At 38.1% G+C, this 15,755-nt stretch overlaps 1 protein-coding gene across 1 annotated transcript in view; it reads right to left on the bottom strand.

The window, feature by feature from the left end:
- LRRC72 (leucine rich repeat containing 72) overlaps positions 1–6,646 on the bottom strand; it is a 50,621-nt gene extending 43,975 nt beyond the window's left edge. The window contains exons 1-2 of the mRNA XM_010357672.2: positions 6,428–6,646; positions 959–1,032 (exon numbers count right to left, since the gene is read on the bottom strand). Of these exons, the coding sequence (XP_010355974.1) occupies positions 959–1,032; positions 6,428–6,517 (164 nt within the window). The 5' untranslated portion in view covers positions 6,518–6,646. The remainder of the gene's footprint in view (positions 1–958; positions 1,033–6,427) is intronic.
- Between the last annotated feature and the right edge of the window lie 9,109 nt (positions 6,647–15,755).

Raw genomic sequence — 15,755 nt, 5'->3', positions numbered from 1 at the left:
ATAATACACAGAATTCAGAGGCATTAAAAAGCACAAAGGGGGACACAATGTAGGAATAGGGTCACCGTTCTTAAAATGCAAACTTCAGTGTCACTTACTGGCCAGTGAGAACTGTGGTATCAGAGTCTAATTTTATTTATAACTCCCTTTTCCTCCCATACCTGTGTTCTATCTCATTCTACTCTATAGAAAAACCCAATTTGTTGTTTGCCTCCTTGAGGAGTTCGAGTGGAATCAAAGAGGGCTGTTGATATGTGAGAGGGATTTTTCTACTTACCAGTAAAATTTGTATGGGGATAGGTAGAGGTTGTAGTACAATGGGGGTCATTATCATAGTATGTGGTATAAGGATTCCCAGTAATGGTAATAATATTAACCATACTAATGCTCATTGAGTGTTTACTGTGTGCCAGTAACTTTGACTAACTTTTAGTAACTCACCTAAGCTTCACAACAACCCTGAGAATGAGGTAGTATAATTATACCCAGGGAATAGCATTGCCAGATAAAATACAGGATATCGGGCTACATTTGAATTTCAGGGAAACAATGAATTTTCCAACTACTGTGTGGGACATACTTATATTAACTACAATTATATTTATTGTTTCTATGAAATTCAAATTCAACTGGATGTCCTATATACTTATTTGTTAAACCTGACAATCCTAATAGGGAGGTTGTACGACATACCCAAGATCACCCAGCTGGAAGAGAAAGAGCTGGGATTCAAACAGCTTGTCTCCATAATCTTTTTTTTTTTTTTAAACCAGTTTCAGTATTTTGTCTCTCCAATAGAAAACTGTGGACTCCAGGAAGTGGTAAAATAATTGGAGTGTGGTTGCCTACCCAGTCCTTGAGGGACAAAAATGGAAAAGAACATTTGAATCTGTGAAACATTTTAACATGATCACGATAACATGATACTCTTTCATTTTTTTATGTTAAGTTCACTTACTTTTTAGAAAGGAACAGCTCGAAGACATCAGCATCCCTCTTGTGGCCACGTATCTTTAGTTGATCTTCAACTGCCTGATAACATATAATTAATCTGTCAAACTACATTCCAATGAACAAAAATGCTGAGGCATTTGCAGTCAATAACAATAATGTCTACAAGAAGATCAAAAGAAAGGTGAATATGGAGATAACCATCCTAAACTGATAAATTCCAACACTACAATTATATATTATTTACTCATTTTTGTGGTTGAATTTCATTATCCTTAATCCTAGGCACAGATGTTTAAATAATTTTTAATCAGAGAGAAAAAAATATGTATGTGTACATATACACCAAAAGCAAGTTTTTTATTCTCTATGAGGCAAGGTAATTTGGTCTTTAAAGAACTATTCTTAAATGTTTCTTTGAACATGAAGAATTAGTATTTGATAGGTTTCCTACAGAGGATTCGCCCAGTATAGGGTTGGAGGTGGAAAGAGTAGGATAAAATGTATGTTATTATAGGACATTCTTTTTGTGCCTATCACATTATGCTTGGCACCCAGTAAGTTCTCAAAAAATGTGAAATGAATGAATACATGTCATTTTTCTCTGAACAAATGAATAAATACATTTTCCCTTGCTTGGCAAGCAACAGTGACTTCATTTTTCATGAGTTGCTAACATACTCATACTATGCGAATTTTTGGTAGAGAAGCAACTTTTATTCCCATAGCTCTGTTTTAAAAATAAAACTTTAGCAACAGCTGTTTAAATGCTTTGCTTTTTTTTAAAAAAAATCCTTTGCTAAATTATAAAATAACATTAATAGGCCACATGACCTAAAATAATATGGAAAAAGTAAAGTCTGTCTGTAATTTGCCATGAAAAAGTAGAGCTAACAAGACATGATAAAAGTGAAAAGTATAATCATTGTAGTCCTGGAATCTGACAAACATTGTAATTATCAGAGTCAAAACTATCACTGAATTTTAGCCGGGATATGTTATGAATGGTGAGGTTATAACTGACTTATAAATCTTTCTGGGTGATATATGAAATTTTGATAGTGGTTTTGCTATTTGGTAGAGGACTTTAATAGGAGTTATATTTAGTGCAATGAACGTATTTAAAGGAATGAGGAAGGTAGGTATCCTAGTGATGGACAGCAGCTGCAAATGTATAGTCCCGAACTTCCCTTGACACCTTGTTAAGCAAGCTGAATCTAGGGACTTGGAGCATTCATAGGCTCAGGTTTAAGCATTGCCATCAGGGTGCTTTGTTATCCAGTTACACAAGCCGAGCCTGGAGCTTGGAAAAACCCATTGGATCAGGCTTAGACATTCTCACCTGGTTTTTTTTTTTTTTTTTTTTTTTTTTTTTTTTTTTTTTTTTGAGAGAATCTTGCTCTGTTGTCCAGGCTGGAGTGCAGAGGCGTGATTTCGGTTCACTGCAACCTCTGCCTCCCAGATTCAAGCAGTTCTCCTGCCTCAGCCTCCCAAGTAGTTGGGACTACAGGTGCATGCTGCCACGCCTGGCTAATTTTTTGTAGAGATGGGGTTTCACCATGTTGGCCAGGTTGGTCTCGAACTCCTGAGTTCAGGCAATCTGCCTGCTTCAGTCTCACAAAGTGCTCGAATTACAGGCATGAGCCACCACACCCAGCCCTCATCTGGGTATTTCAACTTAAAGATGTCAACTATCAGCCTCTACTACATACCGTCAGTCACATCTTTGCATAGTGTTTGCGGTGGTATAGCCCAGTCAAAGAAGAATTAAAACTTGGCAGCCATCTATTAAAAGTATAAATGTGCTTTTAAATTGATGCGGCCATTCTACCTCCAGGACTCAGAAACACACAGGTGCATACACCCAGACAAATGTGATTATCACTGCTTATTTCAGCATACATTTTCTGTGGTTGTAAAATAGTCCCCATTAATTGGAATGCAGGTTAAATTGACATGTGACATCACAATGGAATACTATGAAGTAGTTTCAAAATATAGAGAGGTGGTCTGATGGTTAATTTTATATATAAATTTGACTGTACTATGAGATGCCCACATAGCTGGTAAAACATTATTTATGGGTGTGTTTCTGAGGATGTTTTTGGAAGAGATTAGCATTACTATTAGTGGACTGAGTAAAGAAGATCACCCTCGCCAATGGGGGTGGATATCATCCAATCCAGTGAGGGCCCCAATAGAACAGAAAAACAGAGGAATGTGAATTCACGCTTTCTTCTGGAGTTGGGACATCCATCTTCTGCCTTCAGACATCAGTATTCCTAGTTCTCAGGTCTTTGGGCTTGGACTAAACTACATTACTGGCTCTCTCCTGGGCTCCAGATTGCAGACAGCAGATTGTGGGACTTCTCAGTCTCCATAATCAAGTGAGCCAATTCCTCATAATAAGTCTCTTTCTATATATCTCTATATATCCTATTGTTTTGTTTCTCTGGAGAACTCTAACTGATGCAAATAGATATCTAGACATCTAAAGATATCTAAAATATATTTATAAATAAAAAGTAATTGGCAGTATAATATGTGTAACAATATTTTTGTTAAAAGTCATATTTATATGAATACAAAATGCACACACTTCAAATTACTAGCAAAAGTCATCACTTGAAATCATGAGGGACTTTCACTTTCTAGGCAATATTTATTTTTAGTGATGTGTGAGTATTTTACAATAAGCACATATTAATTTGATAATCAGAAAATAATGCACATTTTGAAAATTGTAGTCATAGAATGAATATTTAAAAATTTAAATCAAATTCCAAAAAATATGAAGTGAAAGGGAAATTGAAAGTATTAGCATAATATGTAAATCACTATCATATTTATTTACACAAGTTTTTGTCACAGCTTGTTTCTTTCCAATCAATAATTTTACATGAATCTGGTACAAAATATTAATATCAAAGTACCAAGAAACATGAAAATGTGCCAATTCACATTTCAGTGAATCCGTGGTGGAACAATTCCAGTTCCCAGTTAACACACAGCTTCACTAGTACCATACGCCCTCATCTAAAGGAATTCAGTTAAGTTTGCCATCTTAAAGGGGCACAGTTCGTGGTCCCTTAAGCAAATATGATAGTAACATTAAAAAAAAAAAAAGCAGTATCTGCAAAGCACAATATAGTGAAGCACAGTAGAAACGAAGTATGCCTGTACTGTTAGCCCGGGCACGTTGGAAGATTTCAGGGTACAACTAACAGTCAGGCTGGGCCTTGAGAGGTGAGGTGAAATTAGAAACCGGATGTTGGTGGAAGAGGAGAGTAAGCACACAAAACAGAAGAAGCAGAAGAACGTATAAGGTATGTAGGGCTGTACAGCCTTTGGCTGAAGTAAAAGGCATGTGGAAGGCAATTGTGAGAAATAAGAAAGGTGGGTTGGGGTCATATTATTTATGCCAACTTTGAAATTTAGGCTCAGAACTATGTACTTAATCAGTGCCCAGAGAAAACTTCTTCAGGCCTTGAGAACTCTAACTTAACATCATTTAATTTTATATGATATATAAACACATGTATGTGTACATATATATGAAATACATATTCTAAGTAACTGTATGGTAAAATTCATGTAAGAAAGTCTAATTAAGGATAACAATGTCAATGCTTTTACACAATATCCAATATCAAATTATGTCACAAACACTTTTCCTCCTTCTCTGTTGGTGCCCTTGCTTTGTTGGTACCCTGAAGGCACAGAACTATTGGGTGATTCAGCATTGTGCTCACTTCTGGGGCAATAGGAAGATATTACTGGATTTTTGAACTAGAAAAAACGTGACAAAGCTAGGCTTCAGGAAGATGACTCTAGCAGTGATGTGTATGGGGGCCTGGGGTACAGTGACAACTGCAGACAGGAAGCAAGGCTACCTCTGGGAAACAAAGTCCACCAGCTAAGGAGCCTGCCCTAGGGCGGGGGCAAGTGTGAATGGGCAGTGAACAGATATGACATGGGGCGTGTTCAGGGAGAATGAATGGGAACTGGCAAGTAAAAGGAGGCAGAGAATTAGCACGAGGGAAGTCATAGGTGACGATGATGATGATGTGATGACTTGATGAGAAAGGTGACTGGAAGGGAAGACAGATGCAGCTGAGAAATGCTGAAATTGAGGCCATGGTGGAAATACTGGTCAAGGCACCCACCTGAAAGCTGCAAGGGTAAATGTGGAACTCATCAGAGATCTCATCGGGGCAACTGTGCTGATCTGATGAGTCAGTTAACCAGAGGAGAGTGGGATCCAAGGAAGATCACGATGAAGTGTCTTTCCTTTCATGGAAAGAAAGGAGAGGGAAGCATGTTGGAAAGGAGACAGAGGAGGATCGTTGTCAAGTGAGGTAAAAAAACAAAAGGACAGTGGGAGGCAGAGGGGCATTTGAAGAAGGTAGAATTTCAATTTGCAGCATTGTTTTGGCTGGTGGAGGATGTCACTCAGAAAAGGTACTGAATTTAGGGGCCTGAATTTCAGTAGCTTGAAGAGGGCGAAAAGTTGGATTTCAAATTAATTGGTTAGCCTAAAAGGAAAATAAAAAGAGTCCATCACAAAATTGGGATGTGAACAGTTCTAGCACGGAGAGAACAGCAGCTGCTTCCTCCACCACCCAATGCCTGAAGATCTAGAATCAAAGGGAAAAAATGTTTGAAATGGTAGGATTATTAAATCCTAGAAGAATAAGGTCAGTATTAAAACCTGTAGAAGAAAATGTCCTCTCTGATGATAAATTCTTGTACCTCCATGCAACACGCAGGCACAAGTTAAGACTTAGTGTGAAGAGTTTTCAATTCAACACAGAACTCTCAGCCTCCTTTAATCACAGCAGCCCCCCGTCTTTGCAGATGAGTCAGAGAACTCCAGAAAGCCTTGCTAGGTCTTACCTGGCACAATTCTGAGATTTTGTTTTTCCCCACCCAAATATCCAAATATTCTTTTAATCATTATTTTAACTACACTGGATTCTACTTGTAGGGCTCATCAAATAACGTTTCCTCTTCAAGGTGTCGATTTGCACTTGCTGGGAACAATGTATTAGGGATACACACCCACACCCACACCCACACACCCCTGTTGGAGAATCAAGACTGCAAAATTTACTTAATCTCCGTTTCACTTAATCTACAAACCACCATAATTATAGACGCAGCAGATGCTAAGTGGTAAAAGGTCAGTGTAAGTTTATTAGTGTGGATCGGAAAGTCCTCAAATCCCACCCAGGAGCTTAGGGACCTCTAGCCCAGGCAGAGTTGCTGAGGGGGCTTCCTCACCACTCAACGCTGTTCACATACCAATTTTGTGCTGGACTCCTTGTTCTCCCTTTATGTTGACCAATTAATTTGAAATCTGACCTATCTCCACCTTCAGGGTACTGAAATTCCCTTCCAAAGTCAGTACCTGCCTGGAGTTCTCAGACAGGGGTGCCAGAGGGGCTGATGGCTTGAGAAGGCAGGTACCGCTTACCCGGCGACTGCTCTGTAGGGCAGTTTCCGACGCCCTCCGTAGGCTCCAGCATGGCAAGGCACGGGGAACGGGGTTCGGGTCCCAGGACATCAGGACACATGGGCGGCCGGCAGCAGCGGTGATTAATCCGGCCTTGCCCGCGGGTGGCACCGAAGAGAGACTTGGCTTGGCGCGCAGCTCATTGTTCTGTTACCAACAGTTACCGCATTCCCGTTGACTAAAAGCCAATCCACACTGGGAAATATTTGAAGCCAAACGCTGACTTCTGTGACGTTTGCGCGTGTGACTCTGCAACACCCACGCTTGCACCTCGGACACATGCGTGTTATCCCTGCTCGTGGTGATGCGTGCGGTAGATGCCGGAGAGAGGGGGTCAGCTATGTCCGGGACCAGGAGGAGGTCAGAGCGCAGTAAATCAGTAATCATCACTTTGATTCGAGTAATCATCAGCAGTCACCCAGTAATCATCACTTTGATTCGAGATTTGAATATCAGGAAATTTAGGTTTCTGAAAATTAGACGTGTGTGTGGACCACTGGCCTCATGTACAGGGTGGGGGTGACGAGGTGCCCTGCAGAGTCACTGTGGATCTTGACGCAAAAGGAAAAAAGCCAGTACTACTGATCGTGTCTCTGTTTAAAAGTTTGACATTTTGTTCATTATGCATGTTATTTGCATACATTTTGATTTTTCTTTTTTTAAATATTGCATTAAGATATTTATTTTGAGGCCGGGCACGGTGGCTCACGCCTGTAATCCTGGTGTTTTGGGAGGCTGAAGCAGGTGGATTGCCTGAGGTCAGGAGTTCCAGACCAGCCTGGCCAGTATGGAGAAACCCTGTCTCTATTTTAAAAAAATACAAAAATTAACCGGGCATGGTGGCATGCGCCTGTAATCCCAGCTACTTGGGAGGCTGAAGCAGGAGAATAGTTTGAACCTGGGAGGCAGAGGTTGCAGTGAGACAAGATCCGACCATTGCACTCCAGCCTGGGTGACAGAGGGACACTCTGTCTCAAAAAAAAAAAAAAAAAAAAAAATTACTTTGAATGCTGAATTTTTGTTTTTTTGGTGCTTCTTACATCCAGATCCAAGGCCACTGCCTTAATTGCCTCACCATAGACCCAGACCTGGGATGAAGATGGGGGTGGTAGTATTAAGGCTCCGGAAGAGTCCAAGTGCACAGAAAAATGGAAGGAACTCTCTACTGACTTTATTGTCTAAGAACAAGTGCATATTGTTTCAGTAGCTGAGAAATCTTTTCTCTGACAGAAAATGGATAAATTGAGCCACTATTTGGCCAATCTTTTCAACCTTGTTTTTTGTTTTTGTTTTTTGAAATTGCTGTCTCCTATAACTGTATTGGAACCTCTAGCATAGATTATCTTGTGATTTTATTTATATGAGCCTTGTTCCCTCTAGCTTGGGTAACTTTGGAGGCAGGATCCTGTTTAAGACATCTCTCTGTTCTGCCAGAGCCTAACATACTGCGCTTAATTAATGTTGACTGGATGAAATGAATTGGTTTCTTGGCTCCCAATTTGAACCTGAAATCTAGGAATCAAATGTAGCTTTCTGAAATGGGTCAAGCTACTTGCATTAAAAAAAATGCTGGTGTTGAAATGAAACATTAAAAAATGTCTCAGTGGGGAAATCAAGTACACATTGTTTCAGTAGTTCTAATATGTATTTGGGGCTGAAGTGGGGGTAAAAGCTCTCCAAGTTATTGTGGAGGGATTAATCATCTAAGAACTATTGTTTAAGTAGTTTCTATCCTAGAAATAAAACTCAAATGAGAGAAATGGTCCACTGAGGAGGCATATATAATAATTCATTGGCTCATTTTTGCTGTTGATATGTGTTATAGCATTGCAGATATTATTCATGAATGTGCTACAAGAAGAAAAGGAAATGAACAATACTTGTTCAGTTTTCTACATTACACAAATGTGACTTTATAACCATATGCAAAATAGTTTTAAGGAGCATCTTGCAGATGTAAACTAGTCGCCAGTTAATTTCCACTAAAATCACATTTAAAATTTTTATTCTTTATTTTTTCAGCGTTTTACCTCATATTAAAAAGGTAATTTTTAAAAAATCCATATTCTTAGGAAAGGAACTCAAGACTCACTTATTATAAGATCTTAATGTGTTCCTTCTTCAAGAAGAAATTAACTGATCATGAAGGCTAAAATAAAGCAAATTTAATTATGAAAGGTCAAGGATGGAGGTTATTGAAGGCACTTTTTGGATAAAAGCTCCTTCCCAGACATTCTCACTTTGGTGACATGAAATTTTTACAAAAGAATTATTCCCAGTAGAGTGAACAGAGAGAACTTTTACCTCCATGGGGTGGGATTATAGCCTGAGGAATCCCGCCTGAAATTTTTAAAATTCATGTAAAATATGCATTCTTCTTTACAATCAATCTTGTTTTAATATAAAAATAAAGCAGTTCCCCTAACTCTCCTCAAATCTTTGTGTAATATTTACATTGAAGCAAGACACCCTGTGTTGATCCTGTGGCTTTACCTCCCTGGCTTGCTGCCATTGCCCGCAGGGGTATGCATACCCCAGTTTGAAAGCTCCATCATATCATGTATATGGATTTGGATAAGAAGAAAGAACCCTCTGCTCCAAGTCAGGGCATGTGGGATTTAGTCTCAGCTCTAACATTAACTACTTGTTGGCCACCTTCAAATCACTTAATGTCTCTGGGCCTCATTTTCTTCAATAGTAAAAGCTAGAAGTTCAGTTCAAAAACTTTATTATTTAATTCACTCTCCTAGATAGGTAGTGTGTATTGTTTACAGAGTAAAAGATTCTTGTATTGATATAGAATAGGTTTTTAAGAACAAGTTTTCAGTGAAAAATGTGTGAGAAAAAAATATGCATGTGATGGCTAACGTTAAAGCTACATAATTTTAAAACTTCTTTCTAATTTTGTCTTGAATAATTCCAGTTATCAATCTAGATATTGTTTTTCTAAGTGAGTGAAAAATATGTATTAGGTAAAATGATCATTATCACTCATTTTCTACTGGGTGAAATGAGCATAGAACAAACAATATACTGGCCACAATCAATATACATATTCTTATATCACATGTATAAAAAGATATATCTGGCCAGGCACAGTGGCTCACGCCTATACTCCCAGCACTTTGGGAAGCCAAGGCAGGAGAATCACTTGAGGCCAGGAGTTCAAAGCTGTGGTGAGCTATGATCACACACTTTACTCCAGCTTGGGCAACAGAGTGAGACCCCATCTCTAAAAAAAAATAATAAATATTCAAAATTTATAAAATACATGTTTTTATGATAGTCAATGACCACGTTATCAAAATTTTCATTGTTATAAGTTTAGGTAAAATAACATCCACTTGTAATTGATAGCTACCATTCTTTTTTTTTGTTTACATAAAATGCAAATAACAATGGAATATTGGGGGAAAATTCTCCAGGAGTCTCTCCTGTTACTGCACATAAGCAAAGGCGCTAACTGCCTTTGGTAAGGACTACATTTTCAAGGATATTTGTATAGCAAATAGCCTTTTAAGATACAATGTCTACCTACAGCTTTGGTAGATATAGTGTCTACCTTCAGAGCAAAGAGTAGGTGTTTGTTTATTTGTTTTTACTAAGCAGTGTAATAAAGATAATGTCTCCCTCACTTATTATAAAGATAATCTCAGGCAACTTACTGCCCAGTATAAAAGGTCTGGCTTCCTTAAGTTCAAATTTCCTCTTCTGTAACACAACCCACTCTATGTGCCTATATTGCCTGGCCCATTTCACATTGCCCTCTGGAAATTGTGGGTAGGAGAACTGGTGGAAATACTAATATTCTATCTATGCTGTTACCATGAGTAATAAGCGATCCTTTGTCTCTAAGCTAGGAGTATCATCTTTTGCCAGCATCTGTGAAACTGTGATAGGCTAATTTTTGCTTCTGTGTATATAGGTGGATTTTAAATGAGATTAAACCCTGTAATTTGTTCTTCATCCTTCATTTTTCTCTTTATCATCTCATCAACCTCCATCTTTTCAAGTAAGTGTACATAGAATTACAAAATTGAATTGTGGCATTATGTTCCACTGTAATGTATCTTACAGTTCATTTACTTATTACTCTATTGATGAACATATATGTTGTCCAGGTTTTTGCTCCAACAAACAATGTTGTAACACATGTCTCTGCATACCTGGATTACTATTCCAGTAGCTGAAATTCCCTCATGAGACGATTGGATCATATATGATAATGCCCCTTTCTGGATAGGGTATCTTTCTCTATTGGATATCAATTTTGTTGAACTTTGCTGGAGAAATTTTTAATCTCAATGTTTTGGTTTATATTTATTTAGGGAAGTTTACGATCTTTCCAAAAGCTTATTGGTCATTTGCATTTTTTTTTTCTGTGAATGGTCTTTTCATATTCATTGCTTAACTTTTAACATCCAAATGCCAATGAATAAAGCCCTGCAAGCTGGATCTATAAAGTGTTTGCCATTTATTTCTTGAGGTCATCAATGGGTAGCTTCAAGTCACCTTGCAGCATCCTACAAAGTTGTCTTCTCTTGCCCTCCTCTTCCTGGCTAATGCCTGCTGCCCTTCAGACTATTGAAATAAACTTCATTTCTCTAAGCCCAAGTTTCCTTTGCTAGTCTCTAGGGTCCATGCCCAGGATGCTATCACCTGATGTTCTAAGTATCAACTTTTTTGTTTTTGGGTTATTAGAGTGGTGGTAGGTTTTGAGCTGATAGGAGAAACACTGTCTTACTCCAAACCCATGTGACACTTCGCCATCAAGGTTCTGAAGAAGCACTGCTCACGTGCAGTTTTTCTTAAGCTCTTTCAGGAAAGCAGCCACTTCCACTTCTTCCATATGCTCCTCATCTCTTTCAAAATTTGCACACAATCTTCCAAATACCTACCTGTATAGGAACACAAAGTGTGTCAGATTTGTAAACATTCCTACACTGTCTGGAAAAGCTAGATGCTTCTAGACACAACTTCAGCTTAACTAAAATGATAATAATAATAATAATAATTTTCAATTCCAAACCAGTACAGCTTCAGTGTGATTTCACATTTCCTCCCAAGAATAATGGGTCCCCATGTCTAAGCTCTGTCTGCCCTCATAAACAGCCACCATTTGCTTATCCCTTGTGCCCCTAGGGGAGCACATGCCCATCATTTCAGGGTAGAGTATGAAAAAGATGCTTAATTTAGACTTGGTGATAATAATTGACAATTATTCTCTGCCTAAACTGACAGAGAAGTCTTGTGAATGTTAGCAGGAATGCCACATATTATCACACATATGATACAACAGTCAGGCATTTGAAGCATAAATACTCTGGAAATATATAGATACATGCATAAATAAATATATATGTGTGTGTGCACACACATGCATTTGTGTGTATTTAAATATGAGTATATGTATGAGTGGTACGCATATACATGATCATATACACGTACATACATACATGCACACAACCTCAACAATGCCCTCAGTAGTCTCTGCCTCCTGATTTTCACATTCCTTTCTGATCCCTTTTTCTTGCATGTGGGCTGGATACTGTTCACATCTAATGGACAGAATACAAAGGATAGGATATCACTTCTGAGATTAGGTGATAAAACCACTGTGGTTTCTATCTTGAGCACCTTCTCTCTTGCTCTCTAGCCCATTGTGAGGAAAACCAGCTGCCATGTTGTAAACTGACCTACAGGGAGACCCACATGGTAAGGTATTGAAGTCTCTGGCCAACAGCCAAAGAAGGCTTGAGGCTTGTCAACAGTCAGGTGAGGCAGCTTGGAAGGGGAACCTTGAGATAACCACAGTATTGCCCTGGATTGCAGCCTGATGGGGGAGTGACTGGAGGCACCCAGCCGAGCAACCCCCAAAGTCCTGACATTCAGAAAGGAGGATAATAAATACTGGTTGTTTTCAGCAGCTACGTTTTGAGATAATTTGCTATGTAAATGTCTATGTTGTATATTATTACTTATTATACATATATGCTATGTAAATTGAAATTACAAATATACGTAAGACCCAAAAAAGACATCTCTCTGGTCAAACTCAGCTTTTCTCAAAATAATCCTTATCCTTGCCAGTCTATGTAGTAAAAATTTGACAAAATTTCTTACCCAACACTTCCTGGGTTACTATTTAAATCTAGAAAGACAGATTTACTCTTGGAATGTCATCTGCATGCAGCCTCCTATTCAAATGTAAAAGTAAATAGTTTTTTTTTTTTTTTTTTTGCCATAAGAGATAATTTAGCAAATATTTTTAATGTTAAATAAGCTAAGTTGAATGTTAACTTAAAAAATAATTTGCCAGAATGTATACTATTACCAAGTCAATACATATTTTTCTCAAAATAGTAGATGCTGGAAAGGTTGTGGAGAAAAAGGAACACTTACACATTGTTGATGGGAGTGTAAATTAGTTCAACCATTGTGGAAGACAGTATGGTGATTCCTCAAACAGCTAAAAACAGAACTACCATTTGACCCAGCAATCCCATGACTGGATATATACCAGAGAAATAGAAACCATTCTACCACAAAGACACCTGCATGTGAATGTTCATTGCAGCACAATTCACAATAGCAAAGACATGGAATCAACATAAATGCCATTCAGTGATAGACTGGATAAAGAAAATGTGGTACATATATACCATGGAATACTATGCAGCCATAAAAAAGAAAGAGATCATGTCTTTTGTCAGAACATGGATAGAGCTGGAAGCCATTATTCTTAGCAAACTAACACAGGAACAGAAAACCAAACACCACACGTTCTCACTTATAAATGGGAGCTAAATGATAACTCATGAACACAAAGAAGGGAACAACAGACACAGGGGCCTACTTCAGGATGGAGAGTGGGAGGAGGGAGAGCAGCACACAAAAAAATAACTATTGGGTACTAGGTTTTGTACCTGGGTGACGAAATAATCTGTACAACAAACCCCCAGGACACAGGTTTACCTATATAACAAACCTGCACTAAAATAAAAGTTAAAATGATAACATATTTTTCTTACCTGTTTATGAAAAGCTTTGCAAATGTGCTACATACTTAAAAAACATGGGGGCAGTGTAAAGCACAATCATTACATGAAATAAATTAATTTTTCTTGAGGTCACACAGCTAGTCAGGCTATCTCCAGATATTCCCTCTTTAATGATTCTTCACAGGACTTTATTACTTTCTTTCTGGATTATCTTTTTTTTTTTTTTTAAATTTTGATAGTTTTTGGGGTGTAAGTGGTTTTGGGTTACATGGGTGAATTGTACAGCGGTGAAGTCTGAGGTTTCAGTGCATCTGTCACCCAAGTAGTATGCATAGCACTCAATATGTAGTTTTTCTTATCCCATACCCCCCTCCCACCCTCTCCCTTCTGAATCTCCAAAGTTCACGATACCACTCCGTATGCCTTTGTGTACCCTTAGCTTAGCCCCCACTTATAAATGAGAACATATGCTATTTGGTTTTCCATTCCTGAGTTAGTTCACTTAGAATAATGACCTTCAGCTTCATCTAAGTTGCTGTGAAATACATGATTTCATTCTTTTTTCTTTATGGCTGAGTAGTATTCCATGGTGTATATATACCACATTTTCTTTATCCACTCATTGGTCAATGGGCACTTAGGCTGGTTTCATATCTTTGCAATTATGAACTGTGCTGCAATAAACATACATGTGCAGATGTCTTTTTGATATGACTCCTTTTTCTTTGCATAGATACCCAGTAGTGGGATTTGCCAGGTTGAATGGTAGATCTACTTTTAGTAGTAGGTTATCTTGAGTTGGGGGTAGCTTATTTTCTGGAGCTCATTGCCTTTTATTCCTGTTCCAGGTCCCTTATTCAACATCTTTGCATATCAATCATATTTTGCTACTTTTCTTTAATTCCCTAAAAGCCATGACTTCTAGATTTTCTATCAGCATATACTCTCACCAGAAGTTGAACCTCTACAGGCAGAAAAAGAAAGTTCCCTGAACAATGTTTCTAACCAATGTAATATTTAAAGCTTCCCAATATAAGTATTTTTAAAGGTTATATTTTTCAAAGTCACAACAATGATTCTTCCTGTTTGCTTTCATAGAATAGATTGGCATGGGATAAACAGTGGTCCCCAGCTCCTATTTTTCCAAATAAATAAGTAGAACACGGTCTTGGGATTATACTACTAAAGGTTAATTTTCTTAAAAAGAAAAAAGAAAGATTTCCATCTACTAAAGGTTTATGTCGGTATTCAGAGTGAGGTAGAAACAGAAGCACCAGGTTTCACATTAGGATGACTCGGGTTGTGCTCCTGTAGGTTCGAAGTGGGTCCACCCACCCTTCTGTGAGAGACACTGACTGTTTCGAACATAGACTGGATTGGCTGGGTTGTTTAGAATTGAGTACACCAAAAAGAAAAAAAGAGTCTTGGAAAGAACTACTAACTTTGTCATGAATGTTCGCCCCATCACTGATGTGAGTCCACAGGGAAGTTTTCCTCACTTAGGGTTCAGTCTATCATTTCCTGTCTGAGTGTTATTAATTTGTTCTGAGTTATTTTGACTCATTTTGATTATTCTGATAAATGAATTATTTGACTCATTTACGTGGTTATTTTGTCATTTAACCAAGTAAAGGTAATGTGGTTTTTCCTAATAAAAAAAAATTGGGGTATTATTTGTAAACACATGGGTTTCACTATCGATTAACATATGAGTTTCTCTGATTCCTTTTAACTTAAGCATTTGAATATACTGGGCTTTTCTTCTCCATACTCCCATAATTTTTAAGGTGAATTTCAGAAAGAAGAATCACCTTGGAAGTCATTTTCCTTGTTGTCCTGGAATCGTTTTGCAGGTGATCTCTGTTAGCAGTGGCATTCAGTATTCTTGGTAGCAGAGTCTTTGTTGCTCTCATCTACAAGCTACAGTGGCAGGAAGAGACTCCCAAACCAGTTCCAGGAAGCCTGGGTCACCATGTGTGGCCAGATGTGGACCATCAAGTGATTTGAAGTGTTCTAACTATATGAAGAAACTATTTTAGGTAATCTGGCACCCTTCATTTATTATTGATTTAGCTAGGCAGGCAGTAAAATTGACTGAGTTCCTACCCTAAACCACACACTCTGCCAGGTACTGGGGGATGTGAAGAAGACAGTCTCTAAGGAATGACCATTAGGAAGCAAATAGCCTGAGTACCCACAGCTTTAAACCTACCTTAATTGTATTTAGTCTGTTTGATAAGACTGGCAATCAAATGGATTATTAAAGATGTTACTCTTACTTCCTTAGA

Source organism: Rhinopithecus roxellana, chromosome 6, assembly GCF_007565055.1.
Source record: "Rhinopithecus roxellana isolate Shanxi Qingling chromosome 6, ASM756505v1, whole genome shotgun sequence".
Lineage (NCBI taxonomy): Eukaryota > Metazoa > Chordata > Mammalia > Primates > Cercopithecidae > Rhinopithecus > Rhinopithecus roxellana.
Note: the sequence above shows the minus strand (reverse complement) of the source record. Positions and strands in the feature narration are given on the sequence as shown.